At 50.0% G+C, this 16707-nt stretch overlaps 5 protein-coding genes across 5 annotated transcripts; 1 reads left to right on the forward strand and 4 right to left on the reverse strand.

Annotated features, from left to right (window-relative positions):
• Positions 1 to 3494: 3494 nt before the first annotated feature.
• On the reverse strand, positions 3495 to 3894 carry BJX68DRAFT_265096 (thioredoxin family protein; the record flags this gene model as incomplete). The annotated part of the gene is made up of 2 exons (XM_071045165.1): positions 3495 to 3792; positions 3860 to 3894. The coding sequence occupies 2 exons, from the start codon at positions 3892 to 3894 to the stop codon at positions 3495 to 3497; spliced, it is 333 nt and encodes a 110-aa protein (XP_070900997.1).
• A 1216-nt stretch (positions 3895 to 5110) lies between these two features.
• Positions 5111 to 7658, reverse strand: BJX68DRAFT_45043 (uncharacterized protein). The gene has a single exon (XM_071049190.1). The coding sequence runs from the start codon at positions 7502 to 7504 to the stop codon at positions 5171 to 5173; it is 2334 nt and encodes a 777-aa protein (XP_070900998.1). The 5' UTR covers positions 7505 to 7658; the 3' UTR covers positions 5111 to 5170.
• Positions 7659 to 12797: 5139 nt separating this feature from the next.
• BJX68DRAFT_254204 (translation initiation factor eIF2B subunit alpha) lies at positions 12798 to 13916 on the reverse strand (the record flags this gene model as incomplete). Its single annotated transcript, XM_071042857.1, has 2 exons — positions 12798 to 13815; positions 13870 to 13916. 2 exons carry the CDS (start codon positions 13914 to 13916, stop codon positions 12798 to 12800), a joined length of 1065 nt encoding a protein of 354 aa, XP_070900999.1.
• Positions 13917 to 14232: 316 nt separating this feature from the next.
• nuf2 (kinetochore-associated Ndc80 complex subunit NUF2) lies at positions 14233 to 15793 on the forward strand (the record flags this gene model as incomplete). Its single annotated transcript, XM_071045166.1, has 4 exons — positions 14233 to 14334; positions 14393 to 14653; positions 14710 to 15624; positions 15680 to 15793. The coding sequence occupies 4 exons, from the start codon at positions 14233 to 14235 to the stop codon at positions 15791 to 15793; spliced, it is 1392 nt and encodes a 463-aa protein (XP_070901000.1).
• A 28-nt stretch (positions 15794 to 15821) lies between these two features.
• On the reverse strand, positions 15822 to 16691 carry BJX68DRAFT_45198 (uncharacterized protein). Its single transcript, XM_071049192.1, has one exon. It carries the CDS (start codon positions 16561 to 16563, stop codon positions 15937 to 15939), a length of 627 nt encoding a protein of 208 aa, XP_070901001.1. The 5' UTR covers positions 16564 to 16691; the 3' UTR covers positions 15822 to 15936.
• Between the last annotated feature and the right edge of the window lie 16 nt (positions 16692 to 16707).

Raw genomic sequence — 16707 nt, forward strand, 5'->3', positions numbered from 1 at the left:
GACGGAGGATCGGAGCTAGGCTGGGAGTGGGCTAGTGTCCCGGAACTTGCCTGACCTCCAGCACATGTCAAAGAATCGTGGATGGAACTCTTTTCCAGAAACGACTCACACGAGGCGATCGCAAATTCTAGTTCATGATGCATCATGTCGCTCTTTTGAGCTTCGCAGCCACCATATTCACTCTAAACGGCCTCAAATGCCTGGTACATTTTATCCTTTCAACCCAGTTTCGAGAACTCGGATTTGGATCAACGCCAGCTGATGGTGCCTCAGGGACCCACGACCTGGCGACGCCCACACCTCCGACCACAAGCGAGCTTCTGTTGCAACAAGATAATGTAATTTTTTCAGGAACCGAGAGAATCGATTGAACAGCAAGAAAAGTTGTGTAAGTTATGATAGTGGATCGGAAACTGTCTCCACGTTTGTTCGCTCATGGTTCCACAAATCCACCAGAAGATCCGATCGATCTCCGATCCAGAAGCGATAGCAGTACTAGTAGTCCTCAGTTTTGAGCTCTCGATCCTCCATACAGTACGTCAGAAGAAAACTTTGGGTATCATTTACTGTTTCTTATGTTGTTTCCCAACTGAAGATGCCTCCGCGTCTGAGTCCAGGGTTCTTCTCTTATCTCTCGAAGGATTTTGAACGCCCGTTTGGCTGATTCGGCAACCGATTTCGATCGAGTGGCGTTCATAACCGAGCTGCGTACCTGACAGTCTCAGCCAGCCTTCGACACCGAACCCACGGCAGGGTTGATTAACTTATATTAAAAACAGGACCCGCCATAACCTCTTTCCAAGCGAGTCAGAATCAAGATGTCGAGTATTGATATTTCCACGTGCAAAATCTAATGCATGACAGCCGGTGAATAATGCAGCCCTGGTGGAAACATTCGACATGCCGATTCCAAAAATCTCCGAGCCTATCGTGACGAAAGGTGGCCGTTGCTTGACATACACCGATCAACTGCACCCGCGTCTACACTTTGACTTATCGTCGGCTCAAATTTAGAGCACTAAAATTTCAGACCGTTGAACGACCTGGAGGCATCGGATGAATCACTCAATGCAGACACAAGTTCTTATTCTCATTCCTACGAGTATGACCACGTTCACGAGCACCATACATTGGTCAAATCAGGCTGCTCCCTCAAAGCCAAACCGGCATGTTTTCTGATTTATGGGACCTCAAGAATGATGTCAATTGCAGATACCACAATAAAGCCAGTTATACTTCGCCCTCCCTGCCGAGATCCAGGCCGCAGGATCTAAAGGGGGCACGTTAGGCCTGTGCCCCTCCACGCCCAGCAAGCCTAGAAGGATCTATCGCTGGTGCTGCATGCTGTCAAGTCTTCAAATGGGCATATTTCCTAGATCCTGAAATTTCTTGGAACAATGCTCACCCACTACTTTTTGGAACTAACCTTCTCGCTGTATTGCTCTGCATCTTATGCTTCCTGCAAGGGAATACTCCGCCATCTGGCCGATACAACCGGGCTTTAGACACGATGTTTTCCAAGTGGTCGCTGAACATCGCGGCTTCCGATATCTCCTGAGGCCAGAGCCCTAAACTCGTCCATGGACTGCTCTAGTGCTGCATTGTTACATGCGTATTTAGAGCCTACAAGCTAGGAAAGTAATGAATCCTATGGCAAATAAGCTATGTACTATAACTTGCATGTGAGAAAACAATTTACTGGCTTTTCTTATTGTCTGCTAGCGATATCCCAAAATATCATTCATATTCGGATCAAATGCCATCACTAAAGCACACATCAACCCGACCACCTCCTTGGGAACCCATATAAGACAAAATGCAGTGCTGTAGCGGTCTGAGGTTAGTACTCAAGTACCGAAAGAAGCATCAGCCTAAGGATCAACATCCATGAATATTTCTTGACCATGGCCTTTGGCAAATCCCTCGCCATCTCCCTATACTTATCATCCCCCATCTATCGCCGAACACCGCCAAACATATCAACTCCGCCGAACCACCACACAAATCGAATGTTACTTCTCTTCCCTCAATCTCCTCAACTACACCCCTACACCTAGCAACCGCCCCTACGTCGCCATTCACCACGCCGTAAGGTCAGCCACCCGGTCGACGTCCCGAGAGCAGAACCAACAAAGACACTCCGTCACGATGACCGAATCCTAGTATCCCGGATTCGAGATCTTTTCAGAGACTTCAGGCTTCGCCTCGTGAGTCCGGACGAGGAGTTGGTTGAGAGGATTATATCGGGCTTGTCTTCAGTGGGAAACACCGGCCTTCGACGCCAGGGGCCAGGGAGGGTGTAGCGACGGGGAAGAACACAGTGAGCATTGTGGAATCCGCGATGTGACTAGTACAATCCCACCATGCCCTCTGCCGATACTATTGATGTATTGAAAAGCCCCCTCGCAATTGGGCGGAAAATATGCGCTGAATACGCCATCTCTAAACCGCATATCACAACTATCATCCAAGTGCCCCGCGACGCGATAACACCCTGCAATCGCCCACCCTCAGCTACCTAACAATGCTAATACACAGCTGCCACTGTAACGAGAGCGTTAGCGACATCCTGCAACTGATCAACACGAACGACGAGCTCGACCTTGAATCACTCATGGAATTGGCGGCTCTGAGGGTAAGAGCGAGCCAGTCCCGGAGGGGGTTAAGGATTGAGACGCTGTTGAGAATTCGGACGAGGTTGATTGGTAGTATAGGTGGCTGCTTGCGGTGTGGAGAGGGCATGGGGGATTATTTAGCGGTCTCTTTTAAGGCGTCGGAAGGGAATCATGTGGGATTGAGGTATTCGGCCGTATGCTAGGGTGTGTATCAATGGATTAGCGAAAGTGGTGTATGTTGTAGACCAACACTCTGCCGTCAGTGTTATCAGCGCGTAATAGTATCTGGAGTGGTTCGTCTCCAGAACTTAGGCTCATTATTCTGTCAATGAGTGATAGAGCGCCTAGGATTGTGTGGCGCGAGGAAGCTCCATGTCATAATGAGAGACCTCAGGAGTACAAAGTGAGAGGATATGCCTGTTCTTCGAGCTTCGTAAGGTACGATTTTTTGATTTTTTTTTTTGTCGAGAAGCAATCATTGCGATCTGCAGTCTTCAGATAAGTTGTCCTTTGTATATCTCGGGGTGCAGGTTGCAAAATCCAACATGCTTGAAGGGATGACATGGCTCGATCGCCGTCGAGGATCTAACCATTAGTTGCAATTCAACGAGCCACAGGGTCAATATATCTGACGATCGTCAGTTACCTCTCCACTCTCAAATTAGCCAATTGACCTTATACAGACGGTATAGTATAAATCCGGTTGCAACTTCTCTCTCATTCTTCTAAGCCGGTGCGCATTGCGTTATACATGTCGGACCAATACATACAACACAGCAAAGGTCCATTTGCAGAAAACCAACCCGGAAGACAAAACAATGCTTTCATACAAGACAAACAAAAACGAAACAAAAGGAGACGTCCCAATATCCTATTTATCTATGCGGAGAGAGACTCGACGGCAGCGCGGAGAGCAGGGGGGTTGGCGCCAACAACCTCGTTGACCTTCTCGCCATCCTTGAAGAAGATGAAGGTGGGCATGGCGCGGACACCAATCTCAGCGGCAACCTCTGAGAGCTCGTCGACGTCAATCTGGTAGAACTCAACGTTCTTGAAATCCTCGGCGAACTTGGCGACCTGGGGGGCGATGGCCTTGCAAGGGCCGCACCATTCGGCGTAGCAGTCGAGGACAATGGGGGCCTTGCTGTTGACGATCTTCTCAAGGTACTCCTCCTTGCTATATACACAAAACAGTTAGCTGCTGAGCCTGGGAACGGAGGATTTTGTTCTTGAAGAAAACATACGTCTTGATGGGCTTGACGAACTCGCTGGCACCCATTTTGGATGTGGTAGATGTGAATTGAGGAGTAGGGGTCGTTGAAAAAGCTCGTCGGGTGACTGAAGCCAAGGGCTTGTTTGCGGTAGGACGCGGGAGGGCTGCGGGGCGCGAAAGACTCGAGGTGAGAGTAGAAGCTTTGGTCAGGCGTCTAGCAGAGATGGAGGAGAAGGAAGAAGAGAGACGAATTGTGGATGGTTGAAGACTATGTATGGAAAGGAAGTCGATTAGCTTGAAATGAGGGGCTGCAGAAAGGAGGGGCAGGATAATCGGGCTTTATAGTGGGCGAAATTATTCCCGGAAAATGACGTTGCAGAGCCCGGTGGTGTGGGTGACTAATCGTGGTGGTGGTTTGCAGGCAAAAGGGAACACAGGAGGAGGTCGTGGAGGGTTCTATCGATTGTGCTTACCAACGAGGACGCAGAGCCCGTAGCATATTAGATTGATTTGTCAAACCACGAGAGGCCATTTTTTCAGTTATTACAAGAGCAATGGTCAATTGGTTAGCTGGTGGTGCTGGGCTGGACCTGAATATGCGCAAAGCCTTTGGGTGCTCTCGCTCGAAATCGGCCGGAGAAAGGAGCGTTAAAGCGGCAAACACTGAAATGACGTGATTTGCCGCTTATAAAATGGAAGCGGTCTGGAGCTTGCTTACGGAGTGCTGCCTCAGGCAAAATCATTTTCGTCTTGAAAACAACTTCAACTGACAGTTACTCAAGATGATCACATCACAGGTCTAGACATGAAATCGGAACGAGAGCCAATCGGCACATTTTGAATACCATGAGAGTATAATAATCAAAAATCCAGTGAGCAGGTATTATATTCAAACGGGGTATAGGGATAGCAAAAGCACCGCTAACCCTGGCAGAGTCATTTTTAGATTACATATAGCTTTCGTAAGACAAGATCAGAGCAAGAAGACAATATGCTGCAAGTCTATCAAAAGCACTTCGCCAAAATACCAGATTGGGTTGTTAACCAAGGGATAACGCAACTCATTCAAAATCTCGCCGATGGGGGGTATCAACAAACTCAAAAACCAACACGGGAAGCACTAACAATGCTTTCGCTGCAATCAGGCCGTAAAAAATGCGACTCCGGATCGCAAGGCATATCCAGGTATAGCCGCAAAAGCACAAACGGACATAGGAAGTGACATAGGAAACAGGTAATGAGCGGCTAGGAGTGTAGACTCCAAAGGGAAGACACGCAATGAAGCGGGGGATAAAAGGGCAGGGGGATTGGCGAGACTTTCATAAGTGGAAGCATTATAGCATCATTGCGCATGTGCCTGAGTTTTGTTGACCGAGTCGTGCGCCGGTGAGAAGAGAATCTCAGCCGAATGTTCTTCAATCGGACTGAACTCCTCCTCAGCCGAGATTGGGGACAGAGATTGAATATTATTAAGTAGCCCTTGCGTAGATTTGGGCCGCATCGTTGGATTCACAAGCACGGGTCGCTTCCCAATATCCTCATGCCAGGTCTCCTCCAGTTGCCCAGACTGGTGAGGGGTAACAAGGTCCCCGTCTTGGTCGTTGGTAGGATTGGAGATTTCCCCGCTCGCTTCGACCGGGAGAGCCCCATAGGCGATGGATTGCGGGTAACTCGAGGTCTCATCATTCTTGCTCAACTTTTCAAGACCGTCGTCTGTTTTGTACCGAGAAGAGTTTAAACTTTGTCGGGCAGAGTTGCTCGGCTTCTGGGAGATGCGGCGCAGAAATTGGCCAGACATCCATGACCCTTCAGAGTCTATTGATGCCAAGGACTGTGACAAGGGTAGGTTCTCCGGATCATCTTCAGAACCTCCGGTCCAAGAGTCGTGTTTGTTGCTGCGACCATCTGTTCCAGCGCCGGGGATAGGGTAGTAAGATCGCGAATTGAGGTCTGGCACTTGGTCTTCGACCAATGCTTCGTCCTCGGGGATATCAGGAGACTGGAGACGTGAGTCGGGTGGTGAGAGGGGCTCATCCCCGAAGTGCTCGGTGAACTTGGATTGCGAACGCTTGAAGGAGCTTGGACCAAGCAAAACTTTCGGAGGAACATAGGGTGCCGGTGGCTGCGTGTGTGTGTTGACCTTGAAGAATGATTCATTTGAAACATTGTTCAATGGAGGGCTGCGATCTGGAAAACGTTCTCGGTAGCTACGCTTCAAACGCGAGCTGCCTCGACGGAATATGGATGTGATGGTGCTGACACGCCCACCGCTGGCGTCAGATAATCGTCGCTCGGAATCAACAGTCCGCGAAATATCAGAGGCCGACTCTCTGTTCATTCGGTAGAATTGGGAGGAGTCCTGGCTGCTCAGCCCGTGCCGGGAGGGCGAAAGGGAAGGGGACAGAGTGCTGCGTGACATGGCCATGTCTTGAGAAGGACCGAAGCTGAGTCGCTGGCTAGACTTGAGCTCCCGGATGGAGCTGTCATCGATGTTGCCAACGACATGCACACTTTCTGGAGTTTCACGCCCGTCTCTCTCAGGGCCCCTAGAGGTGTCTCGTAGCCAAGAACCTTCAGGCTCCCCTGATAAGAACGCCTCGGTCGCTCGGGGTGTGGGCTGTGTTTCGGATTGGTTCTGCGGGTCGGGGCGGCCTCGTTCGGCATCCTGGATGTTTTCAGTTTCGTCCTGGCCATCTTGTGCGGGAGTATCAGGTACTGCGACAGGCTTTGGCACTTTCTTAGCGTTGCGCTGCAGCTTGCGAACAAGTCTCTCGTGGTCTCGGATTTCCTTTCGTTCCCGACGTCGCCGGTCTCGCTCCATCAACTCTCTCAGCGCACCAGCGTCAAGATCGTCGGCCAGCTCATCAATCCGCTGCTTCGAACGCAGGTTTTCCTCAGACGGTTCTAAAGTTGGTGACTTCGTCCTCCGGTCGACGGAGTCGGGTGTCCTTTGGTTGTTCCTGGAATTTGAGGTTCGAGGAGCTTCCACATAGCGAATGACGGGACGCGGCGTCCAAGCTGCAAAGCCATTGACCTTGAAGGTATACGTCTCGGAGAAATCGGAGACGGACGAGTGCGGCGACTCTTGGATTGACAGGCTGATATCAGAACGGTGACGGTCTAAGCGACGACTCAGAGCGCTATTCGTTCGCCGGCCATCGAGCTGCATTGGATCGCCATATGCAGGCGTGGTAGAGCGACGGGGAATATCGATGGGCAGCGACGCCATCATTCGAATCTCGCGCTCCCGGGCGATTTCATAGGCTTTCCGTTTGCTGAGCCTTTTCTTCAGCTTCGCAGGACTCTCGTTGCGCTGTGGTTTCCGAAGTGACGGTTTTCGGGCGATCGTTTGCGAGTCAAGGTTTGGAGCAGTATAGGAGTGTGGGATCGGTTTCACGGGTCGGTTCTTCTCGCTCTGCGCGGCAGAAGGCGTGTAATGGGTAGATGTTGGTGGTGGGGGAGAAGGAACGTCGCGCAGGTTGCTTGGGTAATCTCCCACGGGGAGTGACTGTCGATTCTTTCGTCGTTTGGATTGCTTGCGAGATGGTTTCTGGCTTATCTTTCCCTCGTCGAAGCTATGGCGAGTGTCGTGCGGCACGGCGACATCTCCGGCAGCTTCGGTATCCAGCTGCACGGTATGTCGCTTGCTCTTGCGACCAAACGGCCATATCGCCATCTTGTCTGGTATTGGAGCCCGCCTGGTCAAGCGCGGAGGCCCTATTGCCGAATAATCGAGCTTATAGCGACGATGGGAGTCATGTCCAGAGAGCAGAGGCACGCGATGAGACAGTGGAGGAGAGCTCGAGGGCGGACAGCCGAGGGTAAGCGATGGGAAGTAGGCACGAGGATGCAAGAGCGTTAGGTTCTTACGAGGAAATATGCCGAGATGATCGAATTCGTATAATGGACGGGCTTCGGAGAAAGCGATGAAGAGCTGAGAGGCTCAGTGAGTAGTAGATGGATGTCCAGGCAAGTATTCGTCAATGGAGGAGGCTATCGGGGTTAGCCTGGTCAGCGGGAGCTGGTTGTCGTACAAAGTCAAACGGTCGAGGAGGAGTATGACTAGTACGTCAACGGCAGTGGCAGAGATATCCGACGACCATTTGGGTGGCAAAGGTTCCCACGGCTACAAACCTCACACGCATTGCCTGCCCAAAACAAACAGAGAGCTGCGCGAGGGATGCAAAGGGTAACTGGAAGAAGGTTCAAAAGGAGGCAGAGAGGAAGAAAGGGAGAGAAAGACGATGGACAGAATGGGGTTGAGAGGGAAATGAGCCCAAAGAAAGTGAGACCCAGCGATGATGTACGAGGGATGACGGAGCTTGGTGGCCTCCTACGTCGACTCGGTAGGGTATGATTTTATTCTTATTTAGGCTTATTATTGTCATTACCGCCAGGCCGCACTAAATTTCGACGCTAGACCGCGTTCCTCTCGATTTCCAGGCCCAAAAAGACTCGTTTTGGACCCAGAAAGAGTCGAAGAGCGGTCTTTGGGACCGAGTTGCACCGTTGACAGCGGGCCGGCGGAGGATGTTGTTTAATTACAGGTCAGGTCCAGAATGTTCACTGATCCTGGCTGCATCCACCCGATGTCTTAAATTATCTGCAATTGATGCCCGTTCTAGGTTCCTTTGTCTTACTTGGTTGCCCCGGGCGGCCAAGTTGTCTCAAAGAAAACGGCAGCATCGACTCAGCCAACAGACACGATGCAAATTGAGTCGAATCTCAACGATCGCCAACGGAGGGGGCATCCCATCTTCACAACAGTGTGCCCGGAGGGTGATCACGAAAATTTTCTTCATGGGTGGAGAGACTCTAGCCTTCCAAGGAGATTGAAGCCCAATCGAATGGCATTGTCGGTACCTGCCTTAGGGGCCAGCCTGGCCATTGATTGACGATGATTATATCTGCCGTACTCCACATTGTTGCTCCGTACTTAGAAACGATTTAATTTAGCCACATCCTGGAGCACCTCAGAAGCCGTATTACCATTTCATTACCAAAAGGCCCTCAATACAATAGCAAGCGCTCATATACCTGGCAGGTAGGCCGACGTGATTTGCGAAAAGCGTTGCTTGTGATTCGCTCCATCCCCAGCATCTCGAATCACATGGTCCAGTCAACTGCCCAGCGCACTGCCTTCTTTTGCGTTTTGTGGCGTTCGAGGAGTCAAAGACTCAAAAGGCTTTCTCTGGGGATCGACAGTGTTCAGACAGACAGCTTTTGCATGCTTGTATAGATGGAGGAGAGCACCGTCCAAGTTGAGCACGAGGCAGAAAGGTACATGTATCTACAGGGGTACCTATATTTACGCCGTCCGTTCACGGTTCAGACGGTATTTGAATAATTCAGCTAATAATAGGCTGAACTACTTTGTTGTCGATAAAATTTGATTCTCCCCTTCTTGACATACATATATATCCCGAGCACCCTCAGGTTCCATATTGTATAACGCATATCTTAGCGCGATATAACCTCACAAATCCAAGAATACAGTTATTATCTCTCAAGGAGCAGACCACCTTGCCTTGATGCAGAGCACCAATCGCCATCTTATAGTGCATTTATTGGTGGGGGATGTCCGGGTTCTGAAAAAGACTGCATCGAGGGTCCATGAGTAGTGCCGCCAATGGAACCAGCGGTAAAGTACCAAGCTGTACTGATGATACATGTCAGATTCCTCAAGTGTACCAAGATCTATCCATTCCATCAGGAGTTAATCTCTCGTGGCTCGATCTAGACAGGGTTCTGCAGAGTTTCGATTCTACGAGTACCACTTGGCAGTCGGCCATTGCGAGAAGTCGAGGGTTCCTACCTCTACCCGATGTATACTACCCTCGACAATGCAAGAATTGTGAGGTGATAATCTGACTTGTCCGTGTAGCGAGGTACTTTTATTCCTGATGTTAGACTTGGGCGGTTGGTGTTTTCTTCACGCACTCCGCAGAGCAAGGGCAAGTCGTGATGCGATTTGCCAGGTGTGAGATTGCAGATGCCCCAGAAATCGGGGTTGCGGTTGTAGGGCACCACGTCTGATTTGCGTTGGCAATTCTGCTCTGTGACTGGTATACTAGCACGTCAAGGCTCCGCATGCTGCAGACGCCTTCACTTATTACTATATGCTCCCCTCTCGAGTTTTCTGCTTCGCACTGAGATGGCAGAATTTTCGAGTCGCAAACCGCGGTGACATTCTCTTCGTTTATAGGTCTCTAATGACGGAATGTCTGGCTTCGGGGTGGTCCTTTCGAGACGAAGCAAGCACACAACTCATCGTGAGGATGACACTAGCTAGCTGTCTACCACGCACGCTGGCATTTAATGAGTATGACAACGCCAAGTTGCAATGGGGGATTGCTCAACGCAACAAGTCACAATGTACAATTGACCCAAAGACTCTGCGCATGAAGAAAGTATGGGAGAAGACTTTGAGATGATGTGAATCAAATGAACCAGCCGCCATACCCAGAACAATTCTCGAAATGTAAATGCTGACACACAAAGTGAGCCTCTGGCGATAAGAGCAGGAAAACTGTCCAATAGGTCGACAGATGCATCAAAGACGGACTTGGAGCCAGACTTCCAGCGTCCTCAGTCAAGTCACTCCTACTCCAACCCCGGCAGGAAGCCATCCACACGTGGCGCCTTGGCCGGGCGATTAGGAAACGCCTAGCCGATGCCTCGAGAGGGAAAATAGATTGTACAGAGTTTATGGCAATAGTTTAACTGAACGAAAGTCGAGCAAGACGGCTCAACTGCGGTGGCAGGGTATTGTATGTGCTCCTCTGCTATTGGGTCGAAGAGCGCTTCCGGAGTCTGTTCGGCTCTCGCTCAAGCACCCGATATCGCCGGCTCAGTCGGCGGCTTAGCAGCCTCTTTATAGACCAGGAACTGTGGTTCTCGGCGCGGTCTTTTTCTTCTGTTGCATGATTGCCGGCTGATTCTCGCCGGCCGCTGTAAGAGTGGTGGGATTGCAGATAGAATTCGGGCTGCTGTTCCGATCGCAGCGCGTCGATCAATGGTTCTGCGCCCATCGTTTGAGAATGGAATATAGTAGAAATGCGATCCACGCAAGGAGTCTCTATAGTCCAGATGCAGCCGCGGGAGAGGGTAATTTCGGAGAGTTTTCCGAATCACTTCTTGAATATAGACTGGATTTGTCAGGATACCGCAGAGATTTTCTCGACGTTAGAAGAAATTGGTGGAGAAGAAAAGTCGTTGAAGTCGAGCGGGGTTCTGGATACGGCTTGCGTGTATAAGGCTCAAGGACGGGTGGGATGAGACTTGCGTGCGTAAAACGAAGAATCTCCCCTGTGATGCCGCACAGCGGGTTAGCAGCAGTGGCTTTCCTGTTATCGAAGGTTGATGACTACGAAAACTTGTCGTAAAGCTGAGAGTTGCCGGGCTCCATCCGCTGGCTCGTGAGTCGCCTCCATGCTCACCTGAGACAGGACAGTCAGGGCAGCGGGGAATGGTCTCCAAAGGTTAGATATGTCGCATGATTGGATGGCGGGTGATATCACGTGTAGATATCAGGCAGACAACTACAGCTCTGAAAACAAAGAAAATACTAGCAGGCACGCGAGAAGAAGGACATGGTTGAAATTTGCTCGAAGCCTTGATTCAAACGGAGGGGTAAGCGAGGGATGCGATGCCAGCCCCTTCGGCGATCCTCACTTTCACCGCATTGTTTGATCTGATAAAACAGCCTCACCGCTGGATTCTCGATGCAAATGTCAACATGGGATGACAACAAAGGTTCCCGGGCGAGTGGAAGAATGACACAGGTTGAACAAAGGCCGTCACAAGACTTGGGTAAATCTGACTTTGCTGCTGACATTGGTTATGGTCATCAGGGACATCAAGTAAGCCTCTCACAGATTAAGACCCCGCAAGGTTCCCCCATCAAAGGTTGGTAGCTCGACGGACTCTAACAGTCAGGGCGAGGTCCTTTGCATGCGATTTTCGGTAAATAGATGATTAAGGATGATTCATTGGTCGTACCCGAGGAGCCGAAAATATATAACTGGTCAATAGCAACCTCATCTGCGCTACCCTCCCCCAACCTAGATTATATCTTAGTTGCTCCTCTTGACGTATTAGGAAAGCTTGTTCGTTTACTGATTAGTGACTTGAGCTACCCGCCTCCCTAGCCCGCCTGCAAGATAGCCCTTTCTTCTTCTAGGGTTAGGAGTAAAGTCGCGAGTCGCGTGTGGGGTGTGAATAGTTTATTCTTATACCCAAGTATTTACCGTCTGTATGTATCAGCTCAAGTCTATGGGTGTGTATTTACAGTAAATATATGGTGGCCTTGCTAGAGATATCTAGAATCCAGGCAATCAACTCAAGATAGAGACATGAGCCAACTTTGGAACAAAGGTAGAGAATAAGTCCACTATCAGCTTGAAGCCTTGACCAAAACGGTTGAGACGATTCTTGAAGGATCTGTGCCCTCAAGGCCATCTCTATTGCTTACTGAGTTGGTGCATGAAATGAAGGACAGGCAGAGTGAACGCCCTCATTGAGAAGGTTATGCAATGTTTTGAGATATGTGTTCCTTCCGAAGTTATGCCATATCCAGAAAATATAATGTATGGCGCATGGTTGATCGCCTGTATGGTTTAATATTCGGTACATAACTCGCGAGCGTTTAGTCCTTGCCTCCCCCGGTGTCACAATAGGCGTGATGGATGATAAGCAGGGCCTGATCGTATGTACCCTGGAAGCGCCTGTAGAACAATGCAAGAAGACCCAAAACCAAGGGAATCAGATGACGCTGAGCAGTTGTACATGAAGGCTGCAAGTGGCCTCACAAGACATAAGTGGCGGTTCAAGTAGATCTCGGATATCGTTAAAACACGATTCAGCATTCGAAGGCTTTTTGCGGCTGGAAATGCCGGTGTCATTTAGAAACGACCTCTAACCAACGCCCGTAAACTCCCATAATATCATGGCTTTTAACAAGAGAGCGTTTAGAACCAGATTTTGATCAGCTCTTCACTGACAGCACTTGGTGTCAAGACACCGCTGTCTGTGATCAAGGCCGAAATCAGATGAGGCGGTGTAAAGTCTACCGCGTCAGGGTGGAACTCTGAGTTCAAGCCTTGTGCTGTACTGGAGGCATTTGCTGAGTTGTTCTGCTGCTGCTTGGCCGTATCGACGTCTTCTTGCGTCTTGAAGTCGATAACGTGCTGCTCAATGGGAAGGTCATACTGACCAAGCGGATAGACTCGGACAAACTTGTGGCTCTCAGCCACAACGTAGAAAGGTTTGCCCATAGCCTTTGCAAGAAGTCCGATCTGGTAGGTGCCTATTCGGGATACTATTCCACCGTTCTCCACGACACCCTCAGCACCCACGATAACGACGTCCGCCTTTCCTAGTGAATAGGCAACGGCGGACTCGGGGATCGTGGCAACCGGGACACCCAGGGCCCGGAGCGCACGTACTGTCTCCATTCCTTCTGGCTCCGCGGTTGGGCTCTCAATGTCACCCTTTGGCGATGAAAGAACGTATATCACATTGAATCGTACAGCCGATGGCCCGCCCTTTTCGTCGGCAGCCTGCTGCAACAACGAAGCGACAACTCTCGACCCCCCATTCGTCAACACGGTGCTGCCGTCACGAACGAAGCCTCTCCCAAAGGCGGCAATTTTATCTCGGCTCTCCTTTGCACGTCGAATGAACAAACGGCTGTTGGAAAGCAGATGGGCCCTTATAGCATTGAAATCGCCCGCTGGGCCTAGCTGACCCGGTCTCTGTAGTGTCGTAATCAGATATCGTTGGAAAAGATCCGTTCCGGCAGAAAGTCCAATAGGGTTTGGGATCGATTTCTTCAAGTGTGCAGTGGATTTTTCTAGAAGGTCGAGCGTTTCTGATATCGTGGAGGAAGGGGAGTGTGTAAGAAGTAGTACTAAAGCTTCGATAGCGGCAATTGGCATAGTTAAATCTGGGTCCGATCGAAGCAAGTCATTGTACGTTGCGACAATACTGGAAATGCAATATTAGTTTGGGAAGTTCAAGAAACACAATCAAGTCACGCACTCGAATGGCTCGGAAGCATTTGATGTTCGTGGGTCGGCAGTAGCCATAGTGTCTCTCAGTCGCCTGATAACTCTGAACAAGCGGAATATCTGGCGTCTTTGGATTAGACGTGCACTTGCGTCAAGTAGTAAGTTCTTTTTTGAAATCGAGGCTTTGGAGTCATCATCAAAAAGAGCACCGCGGAGACTTTGCACTGTTTGCTTGTGAGCCCCTCCAGACCAACGCTAGTCCTGTTTAGCTTTAGAGGTTGCTGTGTAAACAATCGCTCGACCGCCCGACGTGGGACTGTCGCATTCTCTTCCCTGCACACAATTTATTCTCTATTCCTCATTTCATTACTTGGAAGACATAGACTGTCTTAGGATGGCGTACAATCATCGAATGAGCCAGCAATTTCATGGCTCCCAACAGCAAAACCGGGGAGGCCGCAAAAAAGAAGATGAAAATGATGCGATGATGCGCCTGGTGCGCCGACAACCCACCCTGACTTTGCTTTGAGCTCTTTGCTAACCTTCAGAGGTAGCCCGATAAGGAAATCGCCGGCTGTATAAATGATATTGGCATTCCTTTCACTGCAGCCGATTTGATAAAACCCAACCCGCAACAGGTTCAGATGGTTCTAGAATGGTTTGCAGAGCTTCTTATGAACACGACTCGTGACACCGTGGAGCCGGCTATGCGTGCTGCAGCCGACGACATTTGCGGCGATTTTCCTGATATTGTGCCCACGGACACCCGGAACCTCATGGGCTTTTTCGCTAACCTGAGAAGATTGATGCTGGAAGTATGTGGTCAACATATTATCGGCAAGAAGTATATGCTAATGCTTGCTTTACATAGTGTGGCGTTAACGACTTCACCTTCACTGATCTCACAAAACCTACCCACGACCGTCTAGTTAAGATATTCTCGTACCTCATCAACTTTGTTCGTTTCCGCGAGTCGCAAACGCCTGTAATCGATGAGCACTTCAACAAGACGGAGAAGACTAAACAACGCATTGACACTCTCTACGCAGAAAATCAGGAAATGGAACAACGGCTTGAGGAAATGCGCCGGAATCTCAAGGCGAACGAGGCGGAAGTCAAGGCGAAAGTGCGAAGAAACGAAGAACTTAAGGATCGTCTACGATCACTGGGCAGTAGTCAAGAGAGGGTTGCCGAGACATTGGAGCGAGTCAAGGCGGATAAGGGACGGCGGCAGAATCAACTGAAAGAGAAAGTGGAGAGGACCGTGCGAAGTCGACAGGAAGTTGATAAACTCCGGCCATATGTGATGGAAAGTCCCGCAAGTCTTCAGTCGTCCCTTACTGAACTAGCAGAGAGTCTTATGCGAGAGAAGGCTCAGATTGATGCCATGGAGAAACGGGCTCGAGCACTGCAGACATCGTCGGACACCTTCACTGTTGTGAGCAACGATGTCCAGGCATGTGTTAAGCTCCTCGAGGATATCTCTGTGGAGTTACAGAAAGAGGAGGATGAGGAGTCCCGAGCCCGCAGGAACAAAGAAGCCATTTCCGAGAGAGGTAACAATGTGCGAGAAGTTGAGCAAACCGAGAAACTGCTACAGCGACAGCTTGCGCGTTGGAACGAAAGAATTGAAGCTTTACGGAACAATGCCCGTGAGAAGTCAGAGGCTGCCCAGAAGCAAATGGAGGAGCTCCGGGCTGTGCAGTCACAACTTCGGGATGAGCGAGTAGAAAAGCAACGCGATATGGAGCGAAGACGAATCAGAATAGAACAAACAGAGAAAAAGGTAAGCTGTCTGATGGCTCGATCAAATTCATTTGCCAATGCTAATTCTCGTTTAGATGGCGGACCTGAAGGAGAACATTGAGAGTGAGATTCAAAGTGCTCACGACGAATATCTCAAGTTGGAGTCGCATATCAAGCTCTACATCACTGAGATGGAGAAGTGTCTGTAATCTGCGGGCATTTCGTCTAATTTTCTGGAGTTATGGGCTAGTTGAGGATACCCGGATGGTTTTGCTCTTGATGGAGTTATTGGCATTTAGCATTTGATTATTTCCCGTTACTCATGAAGTCATGATATAGTCGTCTGGTCGTCTCAAACAGTCAAACCCTCGAATTGGAACCACCGTTCCACCACTCTTTTGACTGGCACGCTTCGTCCAGTCCAGTCGGCCCCAATACGCATAGAGTTGCTGAGCAATGGCACATTTACGTACCATAAAGCTTCGCCACTTTCGGCATTGGCTGGATCCAGGGCATCTTGACATTCACAAAGGACAATGTCCAGATTTGCCCTGTAAGAGACCTCCACTGCGCTGGCCAGAGTCCTGGACAAGCCTTGGGCAGAGAACTCCAGAGTAGGGAGATGTAAGCTCAAAGGATTCAGTATCGCCAGCAAAGACCGCCGGTTTTTCTTTCCCTCAGCGCCTGGGGCTTCTGGTTGCACCCCGACTGATAGGTAGGCTCTCAGATGCTCCAAGGTCGGGCAGAATACGGTTTTAACCTTATGGGACCTAGAGAGCAGGCCAAGGGATTTGGCGAGTAGACGATGATTCCCCGTAGCTTCGGCTGAGTGAAGCTGAACTGTAGCTGCAAGTTGTTCGAGGAACGAGTCTCGCGTCGCACAGATAATGATAGTTGAGAAGCTCCGGTTTTGGTCGAGGGTGTTTTGGAGGAAATCGGTAGCCCATTGAGCATTAGCTATACGTCGCACAGGCGCCATGAGCGCAATGGAACTGGAGTTTTGGTTGGCGTTGTGTATCGTATCATAATATCAAAGATTCTTCTGTCCTCGTCAGCTGAGTCGAGAGTTGGTGAGGGCGTGACGGAGAGACAACTCGGAACGAATAGATGACGCGAGCGGGAG

This window comes from Aspergillus pseudodeflectus (assembly GCF_044049435.1).
Source record: "Aspergillus pseudodeflectus strain CBS 756.74 chromosome Unknown BJX68scaffold_13, whole genome shotgun sequence".
NCBI classification, from domain to species: Eukaryota; Fungi; Ascomycota; class Eurotiomycetes; order Eurotiales; family Aspergillaceae; genus Aspergillus; species Aspergillus pseudodeflectus.

Bases quoted from the DNA above. Each gene is read 5' to 3' on its own strand.
- BJX68DRAFT_45043 (XM_071049190.1), bottom strand. From the start codon at position 7,504: ATGGCGATATGGCCGTTTGGTCGCAAGAGCAAGCGACATACCGTGCAG.
- BJX68DRAFT_45198 (XM_071049192.1), bottom strand. From the start codon at position 16,563: ATGGCGCCTGTGCGACGTATAGCTAATGCTCAATGGGCTACCGATTTC.